This window comes from Genypterus blacodes, unplaced genomic scaffold (assembly GCF_046128005.1).
Source record: "Genypterus blacodes isolate CSIRO-AG114 ecotype Tasmania unplaced genomic scaffold, CSIRO-AGI_Gbla_v1 ptg000141l_1, whole genome shotgun sequence".
NCBI lineage: Eukaryota > Metazoa > Chordata > Actinopteri > Ophidiiformes > Ophidiidae > Genypterus > Genypterus blacodes.
The window spans coordinates 674,975-691,771 of NW_027466943.1; the positions used below are offsets into that span (position 1 = coordinate 674,975).

The 16,797-nt window shown below is 41.3% G+C and overlaps 1 protein-coding gene across 1 annotated transcript in view; it reads right to left on the reverse strand.

Moving 5' to 3' along the window:
• abca2 (ATP-binding cassette, sub-family A (ABC1), member 2) overlaps positions 1 to 16,797 on the reverse strand; it is a 56,541-nt gene that overhangs the window by 7,909 nt on the left and 31,835 nt on the right. The window contains exons 15-38 of the mRNA XM_076165131.1: positions 15,910 to 16,012; positions 15,429 to 15,543; positions 14,334 to 14,524; positions 13,491 to 13,641; positions 13,163 to 13,367; positions 12,900 to 13,064; positions 12,147 to 12,327; positions 9,996 to 10,208; positions 9,051 to 9,247; positions 8,745 to 8,918; positions 7,031 to 7,227; positions 6,646 to 6,766; positions 6,212 to 6,502; positions 5,500 to 5,721; positions 4,918 to 5,020; positions 3,959 to 4,284; positions 3,560 to 3,773; positions 2,825 to 2,930; positions 2,637 to 2,748; positions 2,465 to 2,525; positions 2,095 to 2,269; positions 1,792 to 1,907; positions 1,002 to 1,149; positions 313 to 436 (exon numbers count right to left, since the gene is read on the reverse strand). Of these exons, the coding sequence (XP_076021246.1) occupies positions 313 to 436; positions 1,002 to 1,149; positions 1,792 to 1,907; positions 2,095 to 2,269; positions 2,465 to 2,525; positions 2,637 to 2,748; positions 2,825 to 2,930; positions 3,560 to 3,773; positions 3,959 to 4,284; positions 4,918 to 5,020; positions 5,500 to 5,721; positions 6,212 to 6,502; positions 6,646 to 6,766; positions 7,031 to 7,227; positions 8,745 to 8,918; positions 9,051 to 9,247; positions 9,996 to 10,208; positions 12,147 to 12,327; positions 12,900 to 13,064; positions 13,163 to 13,367; positions 13,491 to 13,641; positions 14,334 to 14,524; positions 15,429 to 15,543; positions 15,910 to 16,012 (4,011 nt within the window). The remainder of the gene's footprint in view (positions 1 to 312; positions 437 to 1,001; positions 1,150 to 1,791; positions 1,908 to 2,094; positions 2,270 to 2,464; positions 2,526 to 2,636; positions 2,749 to 2,824; positions 2,931 to 3,559; positions 3,774 to 3,958; positions 4,285 to 4,917; positions 5,021 to 5,499; positions 5,722 to 6,211; positions 6,503 to 6,645; positions 6,767 to 7,030; positions 7,228 to 8,744; positions 8,919 to 9,050; positions 9,248 to 9,995; positions 10,209 to 12,146; positions 12,328 to 12,899; positions 13,065 to 13,162; positions 13,368 to 13,490; positions 13,642 to 14,333; positions 14,525 to 15,428; positions 15,544 to 15,909; positions 16,013 to 16,797) is intronic.

The window sequence follows — 16,797 nt, forward strand, 5'->3', positions numbered from 1 at the left end:
CACCTGACAAATACTGCAAAGTTAGCAGCGCTGACACATCATGCGTCAGGTCTCGTTTGCTGTATGGAATTCAAGCTTAGGATTTGTTGGCTTCAGATTTCCAAAAGATTGAAAGGCTATAGACCCAGCAACCCAAGTCAAAGGACAGATCAACTGGTCTTTCAAGATACCTAATGAGCGACTGCGGGAAATTACAAGCTGTCTGCTCCTACAACGTTTCCCTGAGCAGACGTGCCCCAAGGCCGATCTCAGGCCCAGTGGGAAACATTGATGATGATGATTGAATCTGACGATGCTGTGATGTGAAGATACCTATTTTGGCGTAGTATTCGTTGATGTACTCGTTGTAGGCCATCTCCATCAAGCCGTGCCCCAGGTTGTAGTTGGGAAAGATGAGAAAGCAGGATTTCAGATAACTGTTGACTCTTTTTAGATCCTGAAGAAAACAAACCACAGAGACAGAGACTATTATCTCTCAACATGTCTCCATTGTCCACCTGCTGCTATTAATTGCAAAAAAAATGACTTTTACCAAACCTACAAGCACTATTTGATTTGTTTTTTCACATAAACAGTAGTTTTTGCAATGTCATTTAATATGCAATATGTCAGAAATAACTAATCAGAATGTGTGATAAAAATCAGCACATGGAGGAACAAAGCTTTACTACTATTCCTGTTATTGTATCTAACCTTAATGTCAAACCGGTCTAACTGCAGTACAATAAGATTTTGTTTAAGAGTTTGTATCAAATATGTCTAATCACAGCTACGGTCCCTTTTTACGTGTTGCAGCTTGTTTGACAAATCTAGAGATAAATCTATTAAGTCTGGTCAGCCCAGTGGTTAAGTATAACTATAAAACCATGTTTTAAGAATCATCATCATTCATCATTTTGTTCTTCATTGCAAACCTTTCTTGAGCACATACACCCAGACGGATCTTTGACATTATAGCTGTAGTTTGAGCCTGCCGTCGGTTGTCAAAGTTTCAGACTGACCTTGTCGTGTTCAAAAAGCTGCAGAAGAAAAGTTGCAACCGTGGCGGTGATGCCTATGAAGAGGTTGATGACTATGAGGAAGACGTAGGCTGTACTGGGAACCTCAAACCAGAAGGATGCAGGGTACATGATGGGAGTGATGGACCACCTAGAAGGAAGCAAATGTTAGTTATTTCTGGCCATCACTTTACTGAATATAGGGGAGACAGAGAGAGACAGACAGAAAGCGAATCAGGAACCATCTGTCTGTCTGTCTGTTTTAGTTTTTTGTCTACAATTTTATTGAAGCAAGCATTTGACATTTTGGGGATTGTTTTTTATACAGAAAGAGGGGGGAAGGAAGAAGATTGCATAATTTGGTATTGTTGTTGTTTTTTTAAAGAGAGGCAGGGAGCCAGAGGGAGAGAGAGAAAGGAGAACTTAGACCCTGAGGTGAAATAGGCAATATGAGGTACAAGTAAACTGATACAGAAACAGCCGAAGGTTCTGGGAACATGGCACAGTACTGTGGACACAGACCCCTGTTTCTACCGTCATTTTCATTGCGATCACTTATTCATTATAGCATGAAGACATCTTCCTTCCTTCCTTCCTTCATTTCCTTCTTTTTGTCGTTCCATCTCTTTAACAGACTTAATTAATGGCAACGGACTGCATCAAATGTCTATAACAAGCTTAGATTAGATCCTAACCAGCATTATCCAACTCCAGCCACCAGTTGTTTTAAGAGCATCAGCCACACTTCTAACAAGTCAATGTGGACTTGTCAATGTGCAGTAAAGAGACTCACCCATAGAGGAGGAAGAGTGACAGCACCGCAGGGAAGTTAGTTGGGGAAGTGTAGGCTGGCAGGTCGAACACAAACAGGATGATAACACAACATGTGGCAGGTACCAGGTAGTTCAGCTTCAGAGATGAGGGGGAGAAGAGTGAGATTTAGACATATAGTACTTATCTACATACCGCAATTTTCAATTTTCAAACCAGAAATGCATTTTCTTGAATTATGTACTAACAGAAATTGGGATAAATCTATTGTGCTAATAATAAGTGTTTGTCTTTGTCTATGTCACTCTCACAAACTTTTCCTCACCATGTCCCATATGTAGTTGGCCAGCCAATAGATAACAGGGTCGCAGCCACTGACAAACTGCAGATGTTTGGCTTTTGTTGATTTCTCTGCCACCAAGAAAACCACAAAGCTAGCTGGCACAAAGGACATGGCGGCGATGATGAAGATGGCGATCACCACATCGGTACCCTGGAGCCTGGGGGAGAGCAGAGCAGAGGAGAGGAGGATTACAAGATGACTGACGTAAGGTAGGTCGATAAGACAGCACAAAATGAGATGAACGATGGAATGAGGCAATATGAGAACAGAACAGGAGATGTAAGAGGTGAAATGGCAAAAGATGACCAGACAAGACAGACATATTTAATATCAACACAACTATGCAACTTACAAGTAGTCCAAAGAGAGGCTGGCGCTGGTTCGATTCATTGGGTGGTTTGTCAGTGTAATTCCTGAAAAATATGAGAGGAAAACAGTCAAACCAGCGCAATAAATAATAAGGAACTTGGATTAAGTTGGTATTCTAATTACATTCAGGGCCGTGGTGTTAGTTTTGTTTTTACCGTATGCAGCAGGGTTGCCCTTCGATGCAGGCAGGTTGGCACGCAGGATAGCATTGTTGAGGACGTTCAGATAGGTTGGCATGCTGTGATATCCTTTATTGTTATACAGAACCTGGACACCAGTAAAAGACTGTCAGCTGCGGATCATATGTATTGAATTGTAGCTCACTGCATGGCCTTCATCTTACCTGAGCTGATCTGCGAACTGCTATCTTACGAACCATGGGGGGTATCCCTCTCCCAAAGGATGCTGGGATTGATTTCTGTATGTTTCCGACAGTCATACCACCATATCTATTACAACAGACAATTAATGTATTTGAGTAAACAATTAATCGAATAGAGTGCAACAGCAAATATTGTTCTATAAACTCTCATTTGTTGTTTAAATGTATTTTGTGCATGTCAAAGTGCCTGAAATTACTATGGAACTTAAACTTTAGATAACTTTTAGATATTGTCTCTGCTGAAATATCACCAAGACATTTGTCTGTGAAGGATCATCTGTCACCTAATGTCATTGGCTGTCTGGGACATTTAAGAAAACCACAGGACCAAAATGGCTTCTTATGACTTGGTTTTCATGCCACATCATGTTGCTGCCAGCCTTGGTGTTCTTTTTTTATATGGGTCTGTTTGGGTCGACCACATTTTGGATCAAATGTAACTATCCTCTTGTCTATTTCAGTCACGTCCAACAGTCCTCTGGTCCTCTTTAGGTTGGGTGTCTTTTTATAAAAATGTATATACACATGAGAGGTTCAGGCTGGTTTTTCACAAGAATGTCTCAGGTGGGGTCCTTCATGGTCCATTTGGGCTGTCGGGGTCCAAAATGGCCATTACCATTTCCAACACAACTATGATCTGAAGAAGTCTAAACCTGCCAGATATCATCAAGGCAGACGGTGCTCAGTGTGTCTCACCTGTGCAGGCGCAGTCTATCTGATGTGAAGAGGAGATACTCCGAAACATTACGACCTGTGATGTCCACTAAGATGTCACCTGTCACCACCTTCATGAGCGGGGGGCGTCCACCGACCCCACTGGGGCAAGAGAAGCCTGTCCCCTGCATAGAGCAGGTACAACGGACTGGCTCATGGATGGACAGGGGAAGTGTTGGAGGAGAGGTCACAGGCTCTGAACAAAAACATTTAGGAGGTGCAGTACCTGAGTTTAATATACAGTAACATACAAAACACATGATTATCTCATATGATTATCTGTGGTTTTATACAGCTCTGACACAAACTGTAGCTCTAATCATCTAGCATCAAAGCATCATCTACCTAATAAGAATAATCAGATAATCAGATCCCACTTACCACGGACTGTTGTTGGAGGGGCGACTGTGTAGTTCCACAGTCCATCCTCAAAGTGAGGGTCTGGGTCATCTGAAGGTGCTGGTGAGGGGGGAGGGGGTACAAAGTTGGAGAGGGGAACCCCCTGGGTGAATGAATCCAGGCACATGGAGTCAAAATAGCGAGCAGCCAGCGTCTTGGAGTTGTTGGCGGTGGGGTTAAGGGTCGGAGCCAGCTGGTCCAGGGTGCTGTTGAAAGGCATTTTAAGGACACAAGTAGCACCTACGCCTGAAAGAAGGCGGAGGGTGTTGACGATCTTCTGTGGGCTGGCGTCTGGGGATAGCTTACTCCTGAGACGGGACAACACAAAGGCTATAATGAGATCATTCTCAGACAGAAGACTGAAGATAACATCTTTATGGGCAACAGTATAGATACATACGTTGCCTATTTTTTTATTCCATCTCAATGGGAGACCGTGTATATTAACACTGAAATATGTTAAAGCCCATCAGTGATTCTGTCTGGAAATTGTGTTATTTTGGACAGAAAAACTGTTTCCTCTGTGATCTCCGGTTTCACCACACAAAACTAAGACTAAAATAAAACAAAACAGAAAAAACTGTGTGTATACAGAATGCCATTACATTCAACTTTGTGTCAACATATATAGCAATTACTTGACTAAAAACATATTCTTGAATTTCTACCTTACATTTGTTTTTAATTACAGCCTGTACTGGAGTACAGTGAGTATACATGTTCTTAATATTATTAATTAATAATAATTTATTTTGTTTTATTTCTTTGTACAGTTGTTGTCTTATATGTTTTATATGTTGATAGCACCAATAACCAGAAAAAAATTCCTTTTAAGTGTAAACTTAATTGGCAATAAAAGCTATTCTGATTCTGATTCTGATTCTGATGTTCACACAATTTGCAAAATGGCACAGAAAGAAGCTGTGCAGTAAGTATCTGACCTGTACTGTGGTCTGTCTTCGTTGGCATAAGGGATTAAGTTTCCTCTAGGTTGCGTGTAGTTGTGGTACTGAGAAGGGGACAAGATCAGGGGTGGCAAGTCACCTGCAATACAAGACAAAAATACTGTCCATCAACTGTCTTTTACTTATTATTTTAACTGCATCAGCATTTACTGACAGCAATGTCCACTTAGCATGTTTCGTTATTGCTGAGGGCTCCACTATGTGTTAACATATTTCAACATTCAGCAAAAGAGCACTGTATCTGATAATACTTCCAGCACAAGTATTGGTAACCCATGCCACTGTATATTTTCTGATTTGATACTTATACATTTTTATACTTTGACATCTGCAATGACAAATGCTTTAAGCCAATGTAATTACAGTTTTACTCTTAATTACTCTTAAACATGAAAAGTGCTGCCTCCATCAGTTCCCATACTTGATCCCAAAGGGCACGATGATATCATTGTGCTAAAACACTTGCTAAGAGGGAAGAGGTAGTGGTCGAATCACTTTATTAAGTAAATATACTATACACATCACTATAAGTGCATAAGGTGTAATGTGAATTCTCACCAATCTCAGGCACAGAGAGAGCCACAGTCATGGCTACGCAAACAAAGAAAGCCGGCAGGAGGATCTGAGAGAAGAGGCCCTTAGTGTTCCTCTTAGCACAGTGGAACCGCTTGACGATGAGGCCGTGGAACTGACTCAGCTTTAGACACCAACCCTCCAACTTAAAGCTGCCTTGCCCATCCAAGACCTCTGGCTCTGGGGAAAAGGGATTCTCGGCATCACCTCGAGACACAAAGAAAGTAAGATAAAATAGGGCAATATACTGACAAGTACAAGTATTTCCATCCCTTGGTAGCATAATTGCACAAGGATTATAATGTTGGTTTGATGATGGCCTTGAAATGTAGTATATTTACTGTGTAGCTTGTCACAGGGTGATTCATGATGTACATATATTTCACACTTATCCGTTCTTCAGGTCACATATTTTACAGTATATACTTGTGCTAGCCCCTAACAAGTACAGACTTGCCTTCATTTCCTTGTCCCTTTTATTATGCTCTCTCTCTCTTTGTTTATCAGAACAAATGTGCTATCTCACCAATGTTCCACTTCCTGTAACTTAATTATACAACACAAATATAGAATGGAAAAGTTATACATTTCACAGATTTATAGCCAGAAAACACACGGTTGCAGTTACCATAATGCTCAGTGAGTGGGACGGAAAGTCCTTGTCTGACACAGCACATCTGTCAGCTCATTCTCTTACCCCTCAGGCTAGTGGAGTCCATTTCTTGGCCGTTGTCAAAGAGCGGACAGTAATCTCCGTAGAAATCAGAGTAGAGCCCCCCTTCGTCTCCCCTAACTGAGCCTACGGATGAGGTGGATTTCAGGGAGGACTGGCTCTGGCTCAGTCTGGAGCCCTTCACCAAGTTACTCAGCTCCACCTCCGGCTTCACAATTTCTGCTGGGGGTCCGGTCTCAACCTGCGGACCACCCAGGTCTCCTGCCTCCACTGATGACTTCTCAACTGAGCTGCCTCCTGGAGAGCCCTTCATATCTGATACACAGACACAAGCATATAGCAGCTCAGACAATGCAAAACTTGCAGAAATCAATTGTTGAGAAAGTCACATTAAGAAACCACAAAACTTTGTGGAGGTGTTGAGCAATATGTTGCAGAGGATGGAGGGGGGTTCTCACCAGCATCACTGTTCTCTAATGACTGGTCCTCTTCAGACACCTTGAGGAAGACCTCCTCGAGGGTGGTGTCCATTACCCCAAAACTAGTCAAAGCCAGGCTGTCCAAGCTTTGCTCTAGGGCCTGGAGGCAGATGCATGAGAAGTAAATGTTAAGTTGTTCCACAGTTTATCAAAATATTTGTTGTGATTGAATATTGAATGTTGCACATGTTAATGAAGTCTTACGTCATTCAGGATAGCTGAATTAAACGGCAACTGTACAGTATTTGCACAGGCCTATGTTGCATAGTTTCTATACGTGTGTGTACTCTTAACTATGTACAGTATATAAACTTTTATTCTACCCACTAACAGGACGCCATAAACATAACATAAATGTGTGGACCTGGAACAGTCTCTCGAAGCAGCCCTTCTTGACGGCCTCAGAGGGAAGGACATAGGACAGCTCAGTGTTGGTGTCGGACACCAGCAGGCAGGACGCCACAAACTGTCGAATAAACTGGGTGACCCGAGCCTCTGAGCAAGGTGACAGCAAGGAGGACAGAGACAAAGACGAAGGTGGCTGCAGTTGGCTGCCTTGATCTGAAGGCACACAAAAAACACGCAATGTGATGGATGAATGGTGCAAGGGAGGAGGAATGTGAAATAGGAAATTTTTTTAAGGAGAATAGCAAAAAGGAAACTAGCATACACAGTGACAGTGAAGATTAATTGATAATGGTTAAAGGCAATTAATCAAATTGAGAGCGAGGGATATACGGTTTGTGGTAAGCTAAAACATACATTTAGTATCATTGCAAAGAAATCGCTGGCACACACAGGTATGAAGTGTTAAAGATAAACTCAAGGACTGATCATCTTAAGGCCAAAAACACATACTATATTAAAAAAAGCCATCTTCAAGGACCTTATTGGTGAATTGGTGCAACACTATGGCTGCCCAATGCTCTGAGTAGTAAGGATAGGTCAAATTCGGGATAGGTAAAAAATCAATAAAAAGTTCATTATGACAGAACAGATCTTGTTTAGGTCTTTGCAACCCTTATGCACAGGTGTCAAACTCAAGGCACGCGGGCCGAATACGGCCTGCCACGTCATTTTATGTGGCGAGACCAAAATAAACGTCTATGCTGCTTATTAAACGTACATTGTCCATAAACTACATTTCCCACAACACATGTCGATTTTGAGACCAGTGAAGTGACGGCATCCCACCACTAAAATGCAGCGTTTCCATATCAGCGTAAGCTCAGCGTTTAGCAAAGGTAATTTTCTGAGGATAGTTTCTCTGATATTTTTGTAAATGATTCCTTCATGTAATCTCCGTCTGTGAACGGCTTTCCGTGCCTTACGATCTTTTCAAATCGGTCTTCTTGATCGATTTGCTCTCCCCAGCTTTCCACAGCAGTATCCAAATCGCTCTTTTATGTTCATTTCCAGCTTGGTACTTTTCAGTAAATGCTGCATGTTTGTTCTGGAAATGTCTTTAAACATTTTGCCTTTTTCTTCTCTTATTTATTATAATTTCTTTTTCATTTCTCTCCATATAGGAAGTACATTAATATTAATTATTATTATTTATCTCCTGTATTGCTGTCAGTGAAAGCAAATTGTAACTGTCAAGGCAGAGTTAAACTCTCTGTTCCTCAAAGACTCCATGGATAGTGAGTCAGTTCAGTTTCTACACAGATGTGGAAATGTACGTACATTTAAAATAATTTCGAGATCTTGACAAGCTGTTTTATATTAACGTTATTGTTATTATTGTTTATTGTTGAAATTGGACTTGTAGACTGGAAATTTCAGGTTGTTCATAATATGTTTTGTAAAAAGATAGTTAAATAAAAATAAACATCTGAAATATGAACTTGTACTTCTTTGCACTAAAACAAAAGGAAATTTAGAGTTACCGAACTAAAATGAGTTTGACACCCCTGCCCTAATGAGTGCCATTGTCCTTTATAACAAGGATTGATGTTGGAGGGAAAACTAAATTTCGAGCTTGTGTCTCAACATCTGAATCACTGCCACAGATGTGTCTCAACATCTGAATCACTGCCACAGATGTCAAACATTTGACAAAAATGACATTAACACACCTCGGCCTTCACTTTGCTTTTTGACCAGTGTCAATTTGTATCCGTCTCCATAGGTGCTCTTAAGGAAAAGCGGTGAGCCGCAGCACTTCAGTTTTCCATGTGAGATTATGGCAATGCGATCTCCAAGAAGGTCGGCTTCATCCATGTGGTGGGTGGAGAGAAGAATTGTACGACCTGAGGACAACACACACACAAACACACACACATAGTACTGTTTAAAGTTGTCTGCTTTTTGTATCTGACTCCAGGGAAAACTACAGAAAAATAGGTTGGGAAAATAGGAGTGCTATGCAAAGATGGACTCACCCTGTTTGTACTTGAGGATGAGGTCCCAGATGGCCCTGCGAGCATATGGGTCCACCCCTGCTGTGGGTTCGTCCAGAATGATGGCCCTGGATCCACCTACGAAGGCTATCGCTACAGACAGCTTCCTCTTCATCCCTCCAGACAATGTCTGCACCAAGCTGTGGCGCTTGTTGGACAACTCCAGGTCAACAATCATCCTAGACACACAGAAAAGATACTCATAGCTTCAGAAAGTTTTCAATTATAATTATTATTCCATGTAACCAGTCACAGGTGTTTTTTCTGCCATGGTCGTTTTGGGATCTCTTTGCCTCGTTTGCCTATGTTATCCATCTTAAGTTTAACCTCTGACTCCTGCCCTTTCTTATTCCTATTTGGATTTATTTATTTACTGAAGGCCAACCTGTCGTCAAGTAAAAACTGTCCACCCTTGTATGTTTTGTGGACATCACAGTGGATGGATATGTGCTCTTTTGCGCATGTCTGAACCTGACTTCTCCCTGTACCACATTGATTTACTATGTTAAACCTGTGCTCTGAGCATAGTACATCACAGTCTACAGCTGCTTGACAGTTTCATGCATGGGGAGATAATTTCAGAATTATTTTCTAGTCACTGTGGTGGTCTCACAACACTCGCTGAGAATGTTCCTGATACATTGTCATAGAGTGTTCTGGAACAAAAACTGACATACAGACACTACCACCCATACACCTGTGCATGAAAACAAACTATTGTCTGAATAATCATCATCCTTGCGTAAGGCTACAGATAAGACACTTCTGCAGGGTACCTTTACAATTGTATCTTTTCCATTGTTTCATCATGGCATTAATACTGGCAGAAGACACTGACTCATGTTGAGGAATAATTTGATCAGTGCAGTATAAGATAGTGCAGAACATGGTACTAAATAGTGTAGTGTAGTCGATTATTGTACTGACTTGTCCATTTCTTTGCGTATGTCTTCTTCAGCCATGCCTTTGAGTCTGGAGTAGAACCACAGATGCTCCTCCACACTCAGGTTGTCGAACAGGACGTTATGCTGCGGACACATGCCCAAGTTCTGACGAATCCGCTCCATCTCTGTGCGGATGTCATGACCGTATATGGTTGCTGAGCCGGACGTGGGCGGGAACAGACCTGTCAGGATGGACCTATAGAAATCCAGACAGAACTGGTTGGTTAAAATTAGTTATGTGAGCCAAATAAATAATTATTGGGCAAAATTGTTCAGAAACTATTCGTGAACTACTTGACTCCCCTGTTGCTGCATTGGTCAAATGATAACCTACACCTTGTAATGTCATCCTTGTTATAAAAGCCGTGGCAACTCTGACTTCCTTCTCTCCCTGCTGACCATCCGAAGCAGAAAGGGGACAAGATCCTTTATCCTGGACTTTCCAGTCCAGTGAACACAGAACCTCCGAGGCCTATACATCTGTTTGCTTTCATGTTTGTGTCTGACCGTGACTCAAATTGTGGATCAAGACGTGACTCGTTGTCTTTTTTCCTCCACATCACGAAGACAACTCTCCAATCCCTTCAGGCCCAGGACCGAAGACTTGGAGCAAAGCTCACCACAACGCAACAACACATCGACACATGGACCTGTCAGCACAGCGCAGCCGGCAGCTTGATTCGATGCTACAGTGAATCACAAAACGGACGTGATTCCACCAAGTAAGGCTTGGCATTTGGGCAGGTTCAGATTTAGAATAACTTAAACACATTGTATGAAATACTGTGTTTTCTATGATAAGTTCTTCTGCTATTGTGTTCTTTAAGTTTTCTGCAACTGAGCCGTCAATGTGCTTATCAGCCTAGATTCTGTATGCTGCATGCTCTCTTTGTCTCTCTCTCTCTCTCTCTCTCTCTCTCCTTCTCCTGGGTAATAACCCCCCCTTTAGGTGTTGTTGGTGATAAGACACACACACACACACAGTCACTCACTTCTCAGCCTTCCTTGACCTGGAACTGAATTCGCCATTTTGGTTTTGACCTACAGCGGTTAAGGACTCCGCCCTCAGGGGTTGGGTCAGCTACTCTGTACCCACACACACATACCTAAAGATGTAAGAGCTGTGTCCACCATTTTGTGTCGCCCCTGTTCTAAGAAGTGTATCTGCCATCTTGGTTTAATCCAGTAGCTATTCACTACCTCCCAATGTGTCAACCATTTTGAACTTCCTGTTATTGTTTGTACTATTCTGGTTTATTATACTCATGGTTGCGACTCTTAGTTGTTCTTGGGAGTTAAGAAATCTTTTCATTCTTGTCTGGTTTTGTTTGTTTAGAATGCTGTTTGATCCAGCCGCTGTCTCGTCAAGACCTCACTCTTTCTGACTGATTTCGAGCGCATAACTAATCCTTTATTCCCTTTTAATTATTTAATTAATAAATTAGATCATTTTAATTGATAATTAAGATAGTAAAAATTTATTTGGAATCCTTGAGGCTTAGGTCAATTATCCTCTATCTTTTCCCCTTTTAACAAGGGGTGTTTCTCCGAGGACTTTAATTTTATTAGTCGGCAAAGTTATTATTATTATTTTATTTTATTTATATTTGATAAAAAGTGATTTCCCCTACAATGGTCACTAACATCAATGCTTTGCGATCATTAAATGAAACCAAAACCTTTGATATGAATTTAGAACAACAAATGTAAAAATAATGCTGTTAAATCACCACCAAAATCCTGCAAGGGGCCAGAAGTTTCAAGTAGATTTTGGTTTTTGAAGGCCAATTACAAATCAACAATGAATTACTGGTTCATTTATTGATGTTCAGTGTCTTCAAATTTGCCAATTTATCTCCAAATTACATTGATTTTGATGGCCACACCTGAGAGTGTTAAAGTCTGTAATGGGACTGAAACCGTCTGGAGACAATACATAGAAACAGTAGGCACTGGACTGAACACTGCACTAATTAAGCTTTATAGTCAGGTTATGATGGGGGGAAACAACACATTTTAAAGACAATCAATATGAATCAAATTAATAACAATATGATACACATATGCACACACACACACACACACACACACACACACACACACACACACACACACACACACACTTGTTCCTCACATGGTGGTGGTCTTGCCAGCCCCATTGTGTCCCAGGAAGGAGACCACCTGGTTTTCATGGAGGTTGAGGCTCAGTTTGTTAAGTGCAAGTTTGCTCCCAGTCTTATACACTTTGGTCAGTTTGTCGATACACACCACCAATGGCAAGTGGCTGGGCTCCTCCTCTATGCCACGCATCTCCTCTGGGGTGGGGAAGACAAGGGAGAATTAAATGCTGTATAAAGCCACACCACTCAGGGGATTTGTTTCTCATGTGAGGCAGTGGCTCAGTGGTAGAGCTTCTGCTTGGAAACCGGAGGGTTGCTGGTTCGAGTCCCTGCCGAGGTGCCCCTGAGCAAGGCACCGAACCCTCAATTGCTCCCCCCTCTGTAACTTACTGGGTGGTAATGTAATGTAAGTCGCTTTGGATAAAAGCGTCTGCTAAATGCTTGTAATGTAATGTCATACAGATTTCTTCTCAACATTCATGGGAGTCATTAAAGTAACAAAAGTGCACCTGTTAAATACTATTAAAAGTTTTCAATCATAAAGACCTGGAGCAGAAATTCAGGCATCAACTGGAGTCCCTTTCAAAGTCATATTATTAGCAAACATCCATACGTAGTCTGATTAATTAGTGAACTGCATATAAAAGTTTGTCACACTGCACATTTAATAAGGACAGATGTGAGGCGATTGGGTCCATTGGACTTGACCTTGCTAAAGATAAAGCTTGTTCAGAGAGCTGTGTCTGAAAGTGAGATTTCATTTTCACCAGATCGCCGCTGGTCCATCGCGCAAGCCTGATCCTCCTCCATCACGCTGAGCCTAGCAGGCCCTCCTCCACACCACGGCCAATCCCACGTCTCAACACGCCCACTGCCAGACCAATAGGACCTCTGCAGAGGGAAGTACCAGGGGCGGGGTAGCCCATACATACCTACAGGGAGAGTTAAACAGCAGGGGGCCATGGAAAATAGATGTGATCTGATCTGACTGTAAACAAATGCATTGTCAGAGGACAATGACTAATCGTACCTGGATGCACTGCTTCAATGTACCAGGTGAGTACACCATACACTGCAGCGTCTATGATGAGCATCATCATGGACAGACCAAGGTTAAAGTCATCGCCTTCGACAGGAGACTGGTTGATGGTTCGCCACTGGATGCCAACGCCTGCGACCTCATACAGGGCAAAGTACTTAGAGCCCAGACCGAAGGCTGTGGTAGACATCAGAGACTGGGATACAAATATGAAGTAAGTACACATTAAGATGCATATCTGATGGCAGAGACAGCAATGGTTATATAAAACTGAGCTAGATTGAATTACAAATACTGGATGGAAGAGGAAATGTCTTACAGCAATGCACTTCTCAAAGGCAGTGATCTTGTCATGGGCCACCTCCTCTCTGATGGCCACATACATATAAGGAACATAGCTGAGGAAGTAGATGATTCCTCCACAGGCTGATGCCAGTTTGGCCTTGGAGTAAATCACTGACACCAGAAAACTGAAAAGAATAAAGATTATACATGACTCTTTTTTAGCTTTATGACATTAAAAGACCAATTGTTCTCTGATACACACCCACCAAACGCTTACATTTGTGTTTCTTGGTTTGGAGCAAAATATATGTAATATGTCATGTAAGAGTAACATTGTTTTTTACAAAAAACAATGATAAATGATGACAATGATAACACATAAAGATAGGACCAGATTTAACATGTTGGTCGGGGCAAATGGCATCATGTCACACAACCACGTTCCCTCATTCCACACCTGTTACCAGCCTCCTATTGTTTACGTCAAAGTTACTGCATTATCTCCTCAGTTACAAATGGGTTAGTTATTCATAAAACACACTGTTATCACAACTGTTGCAAAAAATAAAACCAGGCTGCCAGTATATTTCATGAAAGTGTTGAATTTGGCTCACAAGTGTAAGTGGTCAGTACATCTGTTAGATAAACCTAATATGTTGATTAGTCAATTTATCTAAATGAAGTTTTGTTCTGATTTAAAACACACACACACACACACACACACACACACACACACACACACTAGTAGGACTGAGCCTCTTCCTCAAGAGGCAACCTCGGTGCTCTACCTCTCATTCTCTCTCACACACAGATTAATAATATATCTTGATAAGGCAGTCGGTATTGTGCGACAAGCATTTATGTAGGTAGTACTCACCAGAACATGATGGTGGCCACAGCGTAAATGGTGAGGAAGAGCCAGATGATGAAAGGATCGCTGTGGAGCAACACCCGGCCATATTTTAAGATGGCTGTCAGAGCCGTGACAGAGATGGAAAGCTGGACAAAGCCGGTGATGAACCACGCCACCCAGTGAACAGCATTGTTCAGACCCATCATCTTCATCACCTATATTTGTGACAATGTGTGTCATATTTTACAGAGCACAAAGTGAGCTTAATATAAGCATTCTTCATATTCAAAGACTGTTAAAACACAAAAAAGCTTGTTCTTGCGTTTTGTTAATGCAGTGCTGGGAGATATGAGCGCAAAATCACATCAATCACTACAATGTACAGGTTTTAAGTCTGAACTCAACAGCAATGACATGTGGCCAAAGGGCACTTTGCCTGCAGGTGGCATAAGAGAGCTGATGATTGTGAGATATTTGATGTAAATAATCAATGTATTGTCAACAACTTTTACATAATCCACCTTTATAACTACACTCAATGTAAACTAAACTTAGCACACAAGCTTAAGTATGAACAGTGGACTGCAACAATTTTGTGCATTGTATTTTTTCTGCAATCCTGCTGTCAAGTGCCGCACATAAGAGTACAAATTCAAAACATAATGTGAATCAATAACTTACATGCCCACGTAATGTATGTGGATTTGTGTTTGCTTGCCACTTGACGTAATGTTGGTGGTAACGCAAGCAGTATGTGATTTACTGATTCTGCTTGTTTCTATGGCGACCTTTTCATTTCATGTTTTTTCTGGGCGAATAGACATTTGCGTGGCACTGTGATGATGACTGTCACCACGTGTCTTGACTCTGACTGGCTTGCTTCCTAAGAGCATTTCCAAAACTCCACAGATATTTCATCATTTTTCAAAAACATTTCCAGACCTGGAAAATACATTTTCGAATTCTTGTGACCTTTCCAAGATTTTCATTGCTGTACAAACCCTGATACAGGCTGTGTATTGTGTGTGGATTAGCCAAACATGGATGAGTCCAAGATAAAATGGATAAGTAAACATAAACTAAAAGTCTGCTGACTGACACACAACTATGCAATCTAACCTCTTTAAGACGGTGCTCCTTCTCGGCCACAATGTGCTGAATCATCATGGCGACTGAGTAAACCCAAGAGATAACCATGCACAGAGGCATCATGTGCTCAATGACAAACAGGAAACTGTGGAAACAAATGACAGGATGTCAATTAATGAGCAAATATAATTAGTGCGGACATGTTAAGAGATGGAGCCTTTCTCCATTATACAGCAGACTGGATTACAGCATTATAGACAGGATATATAGCTGATTTGCTCTCTGTGAAGGGGGAAAGGCTGTAGGTGCTATGATATCAATATAAGACATTTGGTGGACAATCACTTTAAAAGGGTAATTTTACATGTTTTATAATATTAAATAATATCCATGTTCAGCTAACACACACACTGGTCGTACCATCTTCAACCTAAAGAACCACAAAACACAGGGGATAGCATCACAAGTACCAAATACATTAACATTACTAAATACAAAGCAGATTTCGTACTCGTCTCTGGTGTAACATGGGTAAGGGAACATCTGGACGTAGTTTCCAGGCTCCACCACATCATGGCCAACAAATGTGTTAATGATGGCTCTCTCTATCATGTCTAAGACAGATTGATACACAAACAGAAATAGAGAGGCGTTATTATGCATTATGTTTACATTTTACACCTCTAGCTGATGCTTTGAAATGTAGAGCCTAACCATTGAAAGCTTGAAACCACTAACATTACATGCTTGGCTCAAAGGAACTGTACCTAGTCAACACATGTGACATAATAAGTTAAGATAAGATAAGATAAGATAAGATAAGATAAGATACTTTATTCATCATCATGTTGCATGCAATTCACAGCAAATCGCAATTGCAATCGCAATTGAAATTTAACTCGCTTAATAGTCATGTATCACCTTAAATAAATGTTGACAGTGAAGTGATTAGTGTAGAAATAAATCCTTGAAGAAAGATCAAATCTAACCCAAACTTTTACAAACTGCCTAGTAATGTTACATATCGTAAATACCAGTGATGCATTCTTATCATGGCTCAACCAGCTGCATCTGCGTCTGTTTATGTACCAGCTACTCAGACTCTGTTATAAACTTTATGTGTTGGATAAGCAGCTTTTTGGGGTTTCTTTTGCGTCTTAAATAAAAGATGACTTTCTGTGAGAAAGTGCTTCTTCTGCAGCTTGCATTGGCATCTTCACAGGTGCACACATTTCAGGTAAGCACTTTACCGGAATAAATCCTTTTCCTAATAAAACAAACTAAACAAAGTATTTGACACTACAATCACACTCCCCTGTGGACTTGTGTTCTTGATTTATAGCACCGGCTGCTGCCATCTGCAGATGGTGCTAAAACAGTTAGCCCACTTGAAGACTCT